The sequence below is a fragment of the Nestor notabilis genome, unplaced genomic scaffold (genome assembly GCF_000696875.1).
Source record: "Nestor notabilis isolate BGI_N333 unplaced genomic scaffold, ASM69687v1 scaffold6917, whole genome shotgun sequence".
NCBI classification, from domain to species: Eukaryota; Metazoa; Chordata; class Aves; order Psittaciformes; family Psittacidae; genus Nestor; species Nestor notabilis.
In genome coordinates this window covers 5388-19970 of record NW_009935981.1, presented here as the reverse complement: position 1 = coordinate 19970, position 14583 = coordinate 5388, and the positions used below count along the sequence as shown (strand labels likewise).

The following is a 14583-nucleotide window of genomic DNA, read 5'->3' as shown; positions in this document are numbered from 1 at the left end:
AGCAAAGTTAAAAAGGAGCATGGTAACAGTAGCATTAGTATTCATTACCATACAGGACATTTTTGGACCTCCCACAGCTAACCGATTTCATTGCTGGTGTCATAAAAAACTAATTTGTACTGGGTTTGACTCTGGCTGGCAGGTAAGCCCCTACACAGTTGCCTGCTCACTCCCCATCAGCAAGAAAGAGATGAGAAATGGAACAGCAAAAGCAAGGGAGATGGGGAGCCACCTCGTGGGTTGAGATAAAAGAAGTTTAGTAAGTACAGTGGGGTGAAAGGGATGAAACAAATTATGCAAAAGCAATGACCCCCTATGAGCAGACCAGTGCCTCACCAGTCTTAAAGCAAGGTCTACTTTGGAGAAAGAGCTTCCCAGTTTTACTGCTGAGCCCAATGTCGTATGTCATGGAATATTCCCTTGCTCAATTCACGTCAGCTGTGCCAGCTGTGTCCCCCCCCAGCCTCTTGCCCACCCTCAGCTGTGAGAAACAGCAGGGACTTTGATGCTGCGCAAGCACTGCTCATGACAGCTGGTGTCTTACCAACATTGTTTTGGTCAGCAATCTAAAACACAGCACTATTTGGGATGCTATAAAAAAAAATTAACTCCATCCCAGCCATGCCCCGTACAAGTTTTAAAGATAAAACCACTAGTACTCAAAGCCTTTGTTAGTACATAGGTCAACCACAAGTGAAACAAGCCAAAATACCTATGGAGAGCTACACGAAGCTGATACGTACAAGGATATCAGAGGACTCACTTGAACTGCCCTGTGACTTCACAGAGCCTAAAGATACCAGTGAAGACTGGATAGATATTCCTGTAGCTTTAGATATTAAATCAATAGCTACCTAGCTCTAATACACCTGCAGGAATCGACACAGCCTATAGCTTGCTTAAAGATGACACGTTATGCCAGATTAAGGGGTTTCCTGAACAGGAGAATCTCAAGCATACTGTGATACACACAGAGATACCAGAACTGATCTGGTGATGGTTATGCAAGTTTCCAGTTAAGTCTTTTTTGTTACAGTCAAGTTCATCTGCAAATCTCTATACTACACATGTAGGTAATTACAAAAATTTCTTCCATGGTGTCATGTACACTTATAGTCATCTAACTACAAGCTTCAATGATAAAGGATAGTAAAAAAAAGGTGTAACGCATTTAATCAAGTACCTGTACACAGAGATCAACACAACTCCTAACCAGTGTCACAAATTCCAAAAGTCAAATTCAAAAAGCATGTGAAACTCAAGAAGTCATCTACACAGGTAACCTAGAAAAAGTGTGTTTATATAAACCTGATAAAAATACTACAAAACATATTTTTTAAACCAAAATTTAATGCATTGCAGTTGCAGTAGATACATAACATAGCTATTGGAGACCTGTTTCCAACCCATACAAGCTGCAATAAGCCAGTTACATCACCAAAGGCATCTATAGAGCAAACCTTAGAGAAGCATATTAAAAAAAAATTACAAATACTGACCAAAACTATTTCCAATTAGTCTCTAGATATTGAAATAAAATTATATATCCAGAAAGCAGAGCCTCTTTATAGGAGGAACTGGAAAAACAAATTGTCCAACTACCTAAGGACATCCACTGCATAACATAGTTTTCCCAATATAAAATGTTCTGCATCCATCTGGTATCTTTCCCATTTTAATTTAGTCTATTCTGGTAAAATCCACTCCAGAAAAGACTTCACTATTTGAAAATTAATTATAGCACTTTAAGTAAGCCCTCCATCCATGCACATTTCATTATTCTAGGTACTCAAGAGAGGTGCCTTTCACTGCTTCATAATCATGTTGACAAGATGTCACTTTCATTTAAATTCTGGGACACACCTGAAGAAGTGTCTACACAGCTTCTGCCTGTGTCAGGTTTGCAAACCAAGTCACTACAAATTTCTACTCAGGACACTTGCGTATCATTTCCGTAACTAACCAAAAACACCTCAGGAAAATGCAGAAGTTCTCCAGCTGTTAAGTATCCTATTTAATTCGCTTATTTGTGAGATACATGGTTATACTTATTTAAAGAAATGACACTCAGACATTTGATTATAGAAGTCTTAGCTTTAAAGTTAGGGTCAAACCCTCTATTTTCCTTTAAAAAACCAAGCTGCACTTCCAGAATTTTCAATGAACTTAGTATGAACTAGTTGTAGGAAGGGAACAAGTGTAGGAATGGTCAAGTGTATCACAGAATCACAGAATGGCTTGGGTTGGAAGTGACCTTAAAGATTATCTGGTTCCAACTCACCTTCCACTAGACCAGGTTGCTCAAAGCCCCATGCAGCCTCGCCTTGACACTTCCAGGGATGAGGCATTTGTCTCCCTAGGCTTTCTGTATAGCTACTCAGAAAAGAAGATACCTTGGAGTACAACTCTGACTGCCACACGCAGAATCCAAACAAATAAACTTATCTTTTCACTAGTATATTTATGCTTTGTGACTACTTCTCCAGAACACAACAAAAACTATTTCATACCTAACATTTCAATTTATTAATTTTAGGCATGCTAATTTGATCATTTTTTTTCACATTTTAAGATAATTTAAGGCCTTTGGGAAAGTCATTCTTCTTTCTCATTACCCTCCACCAGTTAAACTAAAGAACTGACCAAATGCCACTATCTCAGAAATACATCTTTTACCTAGAATTTAGTATTTAAATATTTTTAGGTTGTTTTCCATGAAAAAAGAAATCAAAAAAATGCCACATCCATTGTGTGCATTTGTTCTAATGGGTTAAAAGCCTGAGACAATTCAGCCTGAGACAGAGTAATTAAAATCCTTTTTTTTTTCCAGCAATTAAAACTTCCAACCTCACTAGGTTCTCCAATAGTCAAAGATACACTTCAATTCTGCACTTATACTTTCCAGCTGAAAGACACCAAGAACGGTATAGCCCATTGTGTTGGTTTGTATTACAAAGTCCTGCCTTAGTTAACTCTTACACTAGTAAAGCACTAGCTTGATCATTCCTATGAAGCCACTGTCCACAAAAACATTGATTCTACTTGGCAAGAATCACCATGTAACTAGGCGACCAATTCAGACAGATGCAGGGTTTTAAGTAAATCTTAAGTAATAACACAAATCTCAAGTCCAAGATGGCTTCCATTCTAATGGGGAAGGAGAAAGAAGAATGCTTATATTATTAAGAGAAACGAACCCTTTACATTTACATTTTTTAAACAGTGTCACAAGCCACAAAAGAGATGAAATGGTCAGATGTTCTTTTTCATCAGCTTGAAAAGGCAAATCTCAAAATTATATCAATCAAGGAAAATACTGCTAAAAAGATGGCTCTCTAGCTGGCTTTCATAATTTCACTAATAGCCTGATATTTAATTTGTTACTCATCAGCTTTGTGCTCACAAATCACAGTGAGCTACAGTCTACAGCTCATTCCAAAAAAGGAAGAAAAATTGCATGAAAATATCTAGCACTCCAGCTGAACAGAACCATTTACCAGAAACTTTAAGTTTTATGCTGTGGCAATATTAGCTATGAATAAAGTTGCTTCCACTTTCACTAAACTCTATGAAAAACAGGAGAAAAGTACATAGCGGTTGAAAGTACTTTCAATTCTAGTAGTCTTCAAACAGTGAAAAATGGTCTCTCTTAGACAGAAATACAATGTTTTTATTAATTGCTCCTGGCACTGAAGAAGTAACTGAACTAAAGCTATCATTACAGAACTTACAAACTAGAGGAAACAGACACACAATATTTCATAGACAACTGCGTAGAGCACACAATATAGGAAGAGACATCTAAACAGATGTCCTGCACAAGCCTGATGAAAAGAAGCTTGCATCTCAAATAAGGGATGTTAAAAAGAACCAAGCAGTTACAGATTTAGTTTCTTCTGCTGAAGGTAATCCACTTTAGATTTTGTTATTAGTACAGTACTAATTACACAGTACTGGTCACTACTCACTCAACTGGAGAGAAAGTTTTCTGACTACTTTTATTTAGCCTATTTTTTAAGCAACTTTCTCTAAGACTTTATACAACATGTCCATCCTCAATTTCATAGTTCCTCAAGAGAAAAGGTCTTGCCTCAGTTTGGTTTTGGTTTTGGTTTGGTTTTTCTTTGGCAAATCCGTAATACCTGCATGTGGTGGGTTAACTTTGGCTAGCTACCAGGTGCCCAACACACCACTCTCTCAGTTCTCCTCAATAAGATGGGGAATAAATAAAATGAAAAACTTGCAGGTTGAGATAAGCACAGAGAGATCACTCACTAATTACCATGGTGGGCAAAACAGGCTCAACTTAGGAAAGACAGATTTAACTTACTGCCATTTGAGTTGGATAGCAAGAAACACAAAAAAAAAAAAAAAAGGAAATCTAAAAACATCTTCCCCCACCCTTCCTTCTTTCCTGGCTCAACTTCACTACTAACTCTTTTACCTCTTTCCCCACTGCTGAGCAGTGCCAGGAGGATGAGGAATGGGGATTGCAGTAAGACCGTAACATTTCTCTGGCACTCCTTCCTCCTCACATTTTTCCACAGCTCCAGAAAAGGGTCCCCTCCATGAGTTCTTCATAAACTGCTTTAACATGGGTCCCTACCCATGGGCCACAGCTCTTCAAGAACTGCTTCAGCATAGGCTTCCATGGGGTTCAGTCCTTCAGGACCAGACTGCTCCAGTGTGGGCCACCTGCCATGGGTCACACCTGCCAGAAAATCTGCTCCTGCATAGGCTACTCTCCACAGGCCTGTCACAGCTTTTGCCAGGAATCTGCTCCTGAGCTCTTTAAGGGCATGTCCCCCTGCTCCAGCATACGGTTCTCCACAGGCTGCAGGAGAAGATCTGCTCCACCATGGACCTCCACAGGCTACAGGGGGACAGCCTGCCTCACCATGGTCTGCACCACGGGCTGCAGAGGAATGAGTTCAGCATGTTCTCTGCTCTTGTACTTGGAGCACCTCCTCCCCTTCCCGTCTGTAGAGCTGTTTCTCTCACATTTTTTTCCACTCCTCTCGCTCACAGATGCTGCACATGGTTTTACTATTTCTTAAATATGTTAATGCAGAGATGCTACCACCACGACTGACTGGCTCAGCTTCGGGAAGATACGGGTCCATTCTGGAGCTGGCTGGAGCTCATAGTGTCCAATACAGGGACAGCTCCTGGTCTCTTCTCACAGAGGCTACCCCACTGCCACAAAAACCTTGCCCTGTAAACCCAATGCAGTGGTTTAAAAATTCTATTCCAACTACAGAGTAACTAAGAAAATTGAATATTTACATATATTAAAAAAAAAACGTTCCTATACAAGTCATTGTAATTACCAGTGAGAAGGCAGACAAGTGATTCCTAGATGAAAGTTTCATTGCTAATCAGAGATGATTTAAAGACTGCACTAGCATTGACAGTTTCACCCAACTTCCTACCCCACTCCATGTGCCTGTTTCCTCAACAAGAATGGATCACTCTTTTGCAGATAAAGAAAACAAACACAGCTATATACTCACATTCTTTCTGAAAAACTTCCTGGAAACCTCCCATTTGTATTTCTTCTGCAACTAGAAGGTGTATGTATATTTATTTATTTATATTCCATCAACCAGGCATATAGATATCTACTGTGCCACCATGTGCTGCTTTAACTACAAGGAATTTTTATTTGATCATCTTCCAGTACCTTGTTCTACAATTAGTCACAAGGCTATGGTAAACATAGGCAGAATGACATACATGAAATAGCACGCTGAACTCATACAAACTACATTCCAATACTAGAATCATGTACGTGAATGGTTAGGAACGCAGCAGCTCTGCTGTACGTAAGGCCAAGAACAAACTTTTGCTTCAGGTGAGCTTTTCTAGCATTCAAAAACCCACAGTCCTTCCGATTTCTTCTGAAGTTCAGCATTCCTCCTCAAGGTAAAAGGCAGAGGAGCAGTTGGAGTTATCTGAGGTACTTCCGAAAGAGACACATTTAAACCAGTTTTCGCTACTGGTATTTTTTTCTGTACAGACTAGGGGATCAAACCACAATCCTAACTGCATTCTTTATTGTCTCAGCTGTTCAAAATAAAAAATCATGACAGCTACTAGTTCTTTCAGAAGAACAACATTAGAAACAAAATTAAGAAGTATATTAAGTGATGCTGGACAACTGCAAGCTGTAGACTCCAAACTCAACAGATTACTGTGCACGCACACACAGAAGACAGCTGTCACGTGGCTGACCAACCTGCTAGATTGCACGTAACTCATATTGTTCTAGGTGAAATGCAACTGTCATTGAGCCTAGCACTCTGCAAACAGCTAGCATCAGTTTGAATCTGAACCTTGGTTAAAGTCTGGAATAAAAGAAAAGGAAAGAACCTAGCTATCACCTACTGATAAAATCATTTATTTTGGAGAATGAAATGTATGTACAGCAACAAAAATATTTGGAAGACACCAAAATACTTTCATGTGTGATCTAAACACTCAGAAGGGAACAGTGGAGTAATATATGAACTCTATTCTCAGGTCCTGTGCAGGAGCTGGAATCTGGAGGACCAAAATATGATATGGAAAAACATACCCTCTCTTCTTGCTTGCTTAACAGAGACTGGAGAGAAAAAGAAAACTACACCCACAGTAATAATTCCCTACTACTCTGGATAGTTCTACAAAAATAAGAGTAGGTCAAGTATTTGAGAGCTATTACGAAACTCCTCTCCTCCTCCATACGAAAACCTCATGAGTGAAGAAGCCTTCAAGGTTCTGCTCTAGCAGGCTTGTCTCCTTCATAAACTTCTGCCACAAAAACTACACCAGTTGGAAATTGCAGCTGGGAACCACACACCATACAGCCAGTTCAGCTGTGCTGGAAACAAAATTCTGATTTAGACAAATTATGCCAACAGGAAAAGCATTTGTGTTGGCTTTACTCACATCACAGACCCAAAGGATGAATTTTTGCTGGCGGAAAGATTACTTCTGCTTTTCCAAGAGGGAGCTTTATTGGCCAAGCTGCAGTGACTTTTAGGTCAAAGTGGTTTGAAAAGTTCCAACACCCAAATTTTTCAAATGGTCTTGAAAGCTGATTACAACAAAAAAATAAGTTAACTATCCATAGTCTGATATGTCTCAAAGATTTCTAAAATAAGATCTCCAAAGAACAACATTTTTTTCAAATCTGTCAACTAAAAATTGCCCCAAAGCTCTCCTTTTGTGCACGCATATACAAAAAAAATAACTCATCAATTTCACAACCTCTACTTCAGTTAATGCAGTTCACTTTGGAGAAGCAATACTGAAGCGACTGTTCTTAACAATTATACTCTAAACACAAACACCAAAATATCTCAAGTAGGAGGCTCTTGCCCCTGAAAGCTCTCCTTCTAACTCTCCCAAGCAAAAAGAAATCCAGAAGTGATCTGTTCCTCTGGGGAATGACAGCATTTCATTCTCCTCCCATAAGAAGAGCAGAATTTTTCTGAGTATCAACAGAAGGTAGATGGATGCAGGGAAACTCACAATAAGTCACATATGGACTTTCAGGAAAGAAACTACCTCTGATTGGACAGGAACAGCCAGAGTTAAGCAACTGTTCTGGACGGCCAGTCACTGAGGAAGGAAAATAAAACTGTAACTACTCTGAACTGTATACAGTAGCATGGGGCTTTATTTATTAATATGAGCTATGGGCCAGTAAGCTACTGCCGGAAACAAACACATGAGGAATTATTTTTTTTTTCAATGCATAATAATTGTTTTAAAACAAGTGCCTTATTGACAGGACATGCAAACGGGGCTGAAGGAACATGAAAGTCCTACGGGAAAGAGCAGTAGAAGGAACAGCAGGTGAAAAGCAGGATCAAAAAGAATATAAAAGTAGTCTGTTTCTTTAATTACTGTAACCACCAACAAATAAAACTGTTTAAAAAGAAAAGAATATTACCTGATCCCAAATACCCATAGTTTGCAATTGCAAAATTGATAGCTATTTCATGTGACCAAACACAGAAACAAAGGGGGTAGAAGAAGACCTGGAATCGTGCAGCAGGATTCAGTTTGCCAAAGCAACATTTCCAAATGCAAAATTCAACAGTAACTAGAAGTTGTATAAATATTATTCTGCCTTCTAATCAAAGGCTTAGGAAACTGAACAATGAAAGCTTTAAGGTGCAATATTAGGATGTTCAACTCTTTGGGCCACAAACATTATTGAACATTATATAAAAATCAAAAAGTAGCTGTTGGACAATATATTTTATTTGTACCTTCTTTCAGACCCCACATAGTTAAGACGAGAAGCTGTAAGACTGTCTCCACAACACACTGCAACTCCAGCACAAGGTTTTGCTACAACTGTAGACAGTCCTTCCTCCCTTCCTCACAGCACTGTATTTCCCAAAAGTACTATACACACGCACTTCCAATATTTTTTTAAAGTGAAAAACCCTCGAAATCTACTCACAAAGCTACCTGAGCTATATCACTGTTATACATATGTTAAAATTACATTAATAATTAAAAAGAAACCTATTCAAACTGCCTATGTCCATGTAACTCAACCCTTTGTGTTGACACAGCACAGCTCTAACTTACTTGCTCACAGATTTTTTATCTATGGGACACCTGTCTTATCCCATGCAGATACTGCACCTTCCTCAAGGATGGAATACTTCCAGGAAATAGACTACTGCACAGACTCACCTGCCTTTGCTGCAGAACTGGCAGGTACACCGCACAGGCTTACACAGGCCAGGACTGAGTGTATGTGTTCACTCCAGAAAGGACAATATTTTATTTACTTGGTTTTAGACAGAGAAAGAAAAGGCCCAAAAAGTGACTTAGAGCGAGAGCACTTCTCATGGAAGCAGACAGTGGCCTCATAGACATCATGCATCCTTAACCCCAGGAAGCTCTTCTTTGACTTGGACATGGAGCTGCTGGAGCAAGTCCAGAGGAGGGCCACGAGGATGATAAGAGGACTGGAGCACCTCCCGTATGAAGACAGGCTGAAAAAGTTGGGGCTGTTAAGCCTGGAGAACAGAAGACGGCGTGAAGACCTCATAGCAGCCTTCCAGTATCTGAAGTGGGGCCTACAAGGACACTGGGAAGGGACTCTTCGTTAGGGACTCTAGTGGTAGGACAAGGGGTAATGGCTTTACACTTAAACAGGGGAAGTTTAGATTAGATCTAAGGAAGACATTCTTCACAGTGAGGGTAGTGAGGCACTGGAATAGGTTGCCCAAGGAAGTTGTGAATGCTCCAACCCTGGTGGTGTTCAAGGCCATGTTGGACAGAGCCTTGGGTGACACAGTTTAGTGTGTGGTGTCCCTGCTCATGGTAGGGGGGTTGGAACTAGATGCTCTTAAGGTCCTTTCCAACCCTAACTATTCTATGATTCTATGACTTCTGGGTGTCCTTTTTGATCAGCACTAGAGCATTCATGAGGAACTTTCAGCATCTATGGATGCATAGAGCAAAAGAAAGAACAAAGAAAACAGTAGTAAAAAGATTCAAAGCAAATCTTCATGCAGAAATGAAAGGATACGACTGTTGGCACATCTCTATTTTCTTTTATACAATTCCTTTTTTTTTATATCCATTTCACACGTGAAAATTCCGTAATTTGGAATCATGCTCAAATCCACAACAGTCATCAACAGTCTAAATCTTTAATCAGACACTGTCATTTTGTGAAAAACAGTTGGATGTCATGTTTGGTGGAATAGCCCTTAGAAGGAAACAAGACACTTGGCTTGTGGCTTTCACAGATTTTTTTGATAGCTAAGGAATGGCAAGATTTAAGGATCTTGGATTTCATTCCACACATAAAAGGGAATTACATTCTAGGACAAAGTTTCTCAATCTGTGGTCTGTAAAACATCAGATGGTGGTCCAAAAAATCATCATAAAAATGTATTTTTAAAAACCATACATTCCCACACATGCAAGAAAGAAAACATAATTGAGGAAATACAAAAAATAAAACAAACATTCAAAGTCTATCCTAACCAAAATGCATTAGAAAATGTGACAACATTTCACAAGATGATACTTGCATTTTTTTCCAGGAAATTAAGTGTTCTTGAAACAACACATTGTCCTGTAATCTTGCAGTTTGAAAACGCTTTCTTCTGTTCTACTGGTTTTCCTAAGTAAGTACCCTCCAGAAAATGCCTTGTCACATCCAGTGTTCTTCCCTTCATCCTACTTCCCTAAGCCATTACCCGTTTTCTTCACGTCCCACTGTGTTTTCTCTAGTTTCATTCTGTTTGCAGACACCCTTCCAGTAACCTATAGAAGCAACACATGCAGCCACTGAGCTCTTTCTGCCTATTTTCATTGGCAAACTCTGCCTCAAGTCTTCTGGTTCACCCTGAGTTTCAGTTATCACTGACGGAATATCCTCTATTTCACTGGTTCAGCTGCAGGAGCTTCCTTTCTTAGGATCCTCCTTTTTCCCATAACTTGTTTTTTTATACCACGGACACCTGGCCCACACCCTATCACTCTTCCCTGATTTAAAATCTGGCTTTGCTATCCAGCCCTAGTCCTTCACACTCCTCTTTTCAGGGTTTATTTCCCATCTTAATAATCACACATAAACATCCTTGCATCTTGTCTACAGCCAGCTGCGCCAGCTGTCATTCTCTAAGTTGGTGGGTTTTTTTCAGCCAGCCAAACAGGCAACAATGCCTACGTTAAATCTCCACATCAAAACAGCTCTGCAAAGTCAGCCAACAAAGAATACTGGAGAAGAACTCAGAGACCATAAATACAGTATTAATAGCACAACTGAGATCCTCTTCCTCAAAAACAGTATTTCTGCTCTCATATTTCCCCTATAACATTACTATAAAATTCATGAATGTTAAATGAAAAAAGTTACATCAAAAATCCACAGTTGATAACAAATCTCAACTAATGACCACCTTTTCATATGAAGTACATAACATGTAACTTAAAACCTCATTTGCATATGTTGCTCTGATGATGCATTCTTCATCAGTTTAAAAACACAGCTTTTAAACCTTTTTCCCTGAAGATTATTATTAATAACTGATCTTTAAAAGTTGTTGTATTAAAACAAGATACAACCTTTAAATTAAATATAATGATTAATACAAGCATATTTAACTTATTTATATGCGTTACTAAATACTGAATTGATACTTCCTTTTTTCAAGACAATGCTTTTCACAAGTCTTAGAAGTGACAAACTGTATCTGGATGAAAACGGACTTATTAAAAGCAACAAAAATAATTTAAAATTCAACTAAAAGTACTTAGGTATGTTACATATGTAAAATCTGTAAAAACTATTTTGGACTGAAATATGAATTAACTACATTATGTGTGGCTAGCAAGTTTAATGGCTTCATAAGTCATCAGAAAAGAAAGATTTTAGAACTGATCTTTTCTGACAGTTCTATTCATATATTAGAAAGAGGAAACTGACTTCTGTTTTCGGTTTCAAGCAGATTTAAATTAAGTTTGAGCAAAGCAAGAACTGGATGGGACATCTAAAAATAAGGAAACTATTCACTTGATATCCACAAAAGACAGTTGCCTCAATTAATTTTGACATGTTGACAAATTCTGTTTCCCAGTGTTTGGTAGTTGAGAGGTTTTGTTTTCCTGAGCACTTGGCAAGACATGTGTACTGCTTGGTATGTGAGCTAGGGTGTGTGCTTTTTGGTTTGGTTGTTCCTTTTGGTTTGGGGTTTTTTTACTGTATTTTTAAAATTTATTCAGCCTGCAGAGACAGTTATATTCATAATACATTTTAAGTATGTTTTCTTAATTAAAAGTTAATTCTAATGTGTTTAAAATATAATTTTGATACAGCTTCCTATACAGCCTCTTTATATGGCCTCTAGCATTATTTGGTCCTCATTCCGAAGCACACGTAAGACTTTCTAGGAGCTCAATCAAGTAATTTTCCACCACCATGAATAATCTATTACATATTTTGAAATACTTTATGACACAGAAAGAATAAAATTGGTATTTGGTTCTTGTTAGTAACTGAGGAAAATCATACAAAATATTTTGATCGCTACTGAGATGAATATACACAAAAGACCTGTTTCCTTGGAATGTGGGCCTTTTTTTGTGCAATATGAGACACAGATTTTCAGCTTCTCTGGAAAATGAAGTTTGCATACCAGCACAGAATATCCCCGGGACTTCACTCCGGAATATAACAGTTCGTACTTTCTTATCAGATTTCAAAGCATCCACAGCTTTTGACATCTACAGAGAAAAGGAGGAAGGGGAATAACCAACACTTTTTAAAGTGCTTAATTCCAATACTTCACCTTTATACTAAAAACTATTATTTTAACTTACCATTTTTAAAAGATTTTTGCTAAGTGCATTCTTGGCATGAGATCTGTTTAATCCAAGCACCACAATTCCTGGAGGGGAAGAAAAATTTTATCATTGTTACAATGTAGTAAAATACATAGTATCTATGTAAATTATTATTTTGAAATTATAGAAAACCATCGAGGAAAGCAAAAAATGCTAATGTAATCACTTAAATACTGAGTTCTGGAAGGAAAATAAACTGATTTACACTTTCCACATTAAAAAGTTCTGTGTCCAACAGAAATTACATTTATTTAAGAATGAAAGTATGGCCATAATACCTTCATATAAAAACAGGGCTTACAAAGGCTGAATGTATAATTACACGACTGCATGCATAAATTTCATGTTAGTGTGTGAAGTGCTGACATGCAATCAGGAAAAGATCCTTAATTGTAAAGCACTTGGTTTCCTTTTTAGACAGCTTGCCTTCAGTGAATTCTTAAAGTAAGAAGTGCTACCACAGCTAAGACTAGCAGCTCTGATATAGGTAAGAGGAAGTCACAAACATAGAAAGAATGCTACCAACGGGAAACCTCATCTTTTGTTTGAAAGAAAAAATATATGTAATAATGCTCCCCCAACACACAAAAACTGTGCTCAGGGTTTGGTATACAGCTCCAATCACACATTCACAGCTTCCTTAGCCCAGTTAGAGATCACTTGTCTCACTGACCAATTACATGTGCACTGGTATGAATGTTGCAGCAGAAATACCATTTGTTTGTCTTTATTTCACTCTCCTCATCTTAACAGGCATGATTATAAAACAGGAAAATTCTGAGAAGTTTATCTTGGTAAGTTTACCAAGCCTACAGCAATGTTTTAGACAATTACGACCTGAACACACTACAATTCCCTGAATTCTAAACACCAACACGCAGTCCTATTAAATGGATGCAGCCCAGGTAAGGTCTTATCAAGCAGCACTTTTTTTTTACTTGGAGAACGCAGAGGTAAGGGAAGAAAGACAAAAGACTAGAACAGGGACAAAGAACGAAAGACAAAAAGGGGGCTCTCTACCTCAAACAAAAATGCCCACAGCATTGCCATAAATACAAGATATAAGGAAAAAAGAAAAAAAAACCAAACCAGGAAATTCCAGAAACTCAGTATTTGCCTAGGTATTTGCTACTTCACCACTCAGCTTTGCACATACAATCTAGATGTCCCATCTCTGGTCAGGCTGGACAGGGCTCTAAGCAATTTTATCTAGTTGAAGATATCCCTGTTGATTGCAGAGGGCTTGGACTAGATGATCTGTAAAGGTCCCTTCCAAACCTAACTATTCTGTGACTCTATGACTCTATGTAAAATGGCTCTCGTAGCCTCCACAGCGTGTCTGTCCTGTCATCTCAGCACCTACTATTATTTCAGGGAAACGTGTCCTCCAAAAGAGCTGACCCATCAGTGCTTCAGCCCACTCTCCTTCCTCTTCTTCCTCCTGCATGTACGTGCACATGCATGCACACAAGACAAGCTTAAAGAGGGCTCCTGCTCCTTCTGCAGATACCAATTTGAAACCAAAGTCCTCCATTCGCCAGCTACCACTCTAGAGATTCAAATAAAAATGGCTAAACCCAAGTAATAGAACATACATGCTTCCTGCTTGCACCCAGGGTACAATCAATTGCTATGTATAAATAGCTCCTAAAAGGGAAGAGAAGCCTAGTTAAGACAAATGACCCCTCATTCCCTTCTTCTGTAAACCTAAATTCCCCACCTGTTCATCCCCATGGTTGGAGGTATTCATCTAAGAATTCCTGTAAGGATCCTTATTCAGCACTTATGCAGGAATCCGTTTATGTTTGTTAAGCAAACAGGAGTAGTGTTGTAGCACTTTAATTCTACTGTCACAATTTATCGTTCAGGATAAATTCAAATTCAAAAATTCCACACGTTCAACACAAGTAGATAGGACAAAAGCAGTACCACATGTTAAAGCAAAAAAAAAGACGCTTGACATGGCTTTGATTTTAAACTGTAAGGCGCACTGCAAACCCAAGGTTTGAATAAACTAGAGATACTATCATCCCAAACTGAGCTTCAATTGAGAAATAAAGTCAGTTTCAGAAGCACGTTTTTTTCAACAGCAATGACAAATCTAAATTTCACTTCTATTTTAACTCTCCCCATCGAAGCCCAAACATTGTGGCTCAATCACCAATATTACTGCATTCAGAAGGAAGTTCCATTTAATATTAAAGTACATTTAAT

At 38.5% G+C, this 14583-nt stretch overlaps 1 protein-coding gene across 1 annotated transcript in view; it reads right to left on the bottom strand.

Annotated features, from left to right (window-relative positions):
* Window positions 1-13903, bottom strand: part of LOC104408475 (methylglutaconyl-CoA hydratase, mitochondrial-like) — a 109062-nt gene extending 95159 nt beyond the window's left edge. The window contains exons 1-3 of the mRNA XM_010018099.1: window positions 13771-13903; window positions 12346-12413; window positions 12162-12249 (exon numbers count right to left, since the gene is read on the bottom strand). Coding sequence (XP_010016401.1) covers window positions 12162-12249; window positions 12346-12413; window positions 13771-13903 — 289 coding nt within the window. The remainder of the gene's footprint in view (window positions 1-12161; window positions 12250-12345; window positions 12414-13770) is intronic.
* Between the last annotated feature and the right edge of the window lie 680 nt (window positions 13904-14583).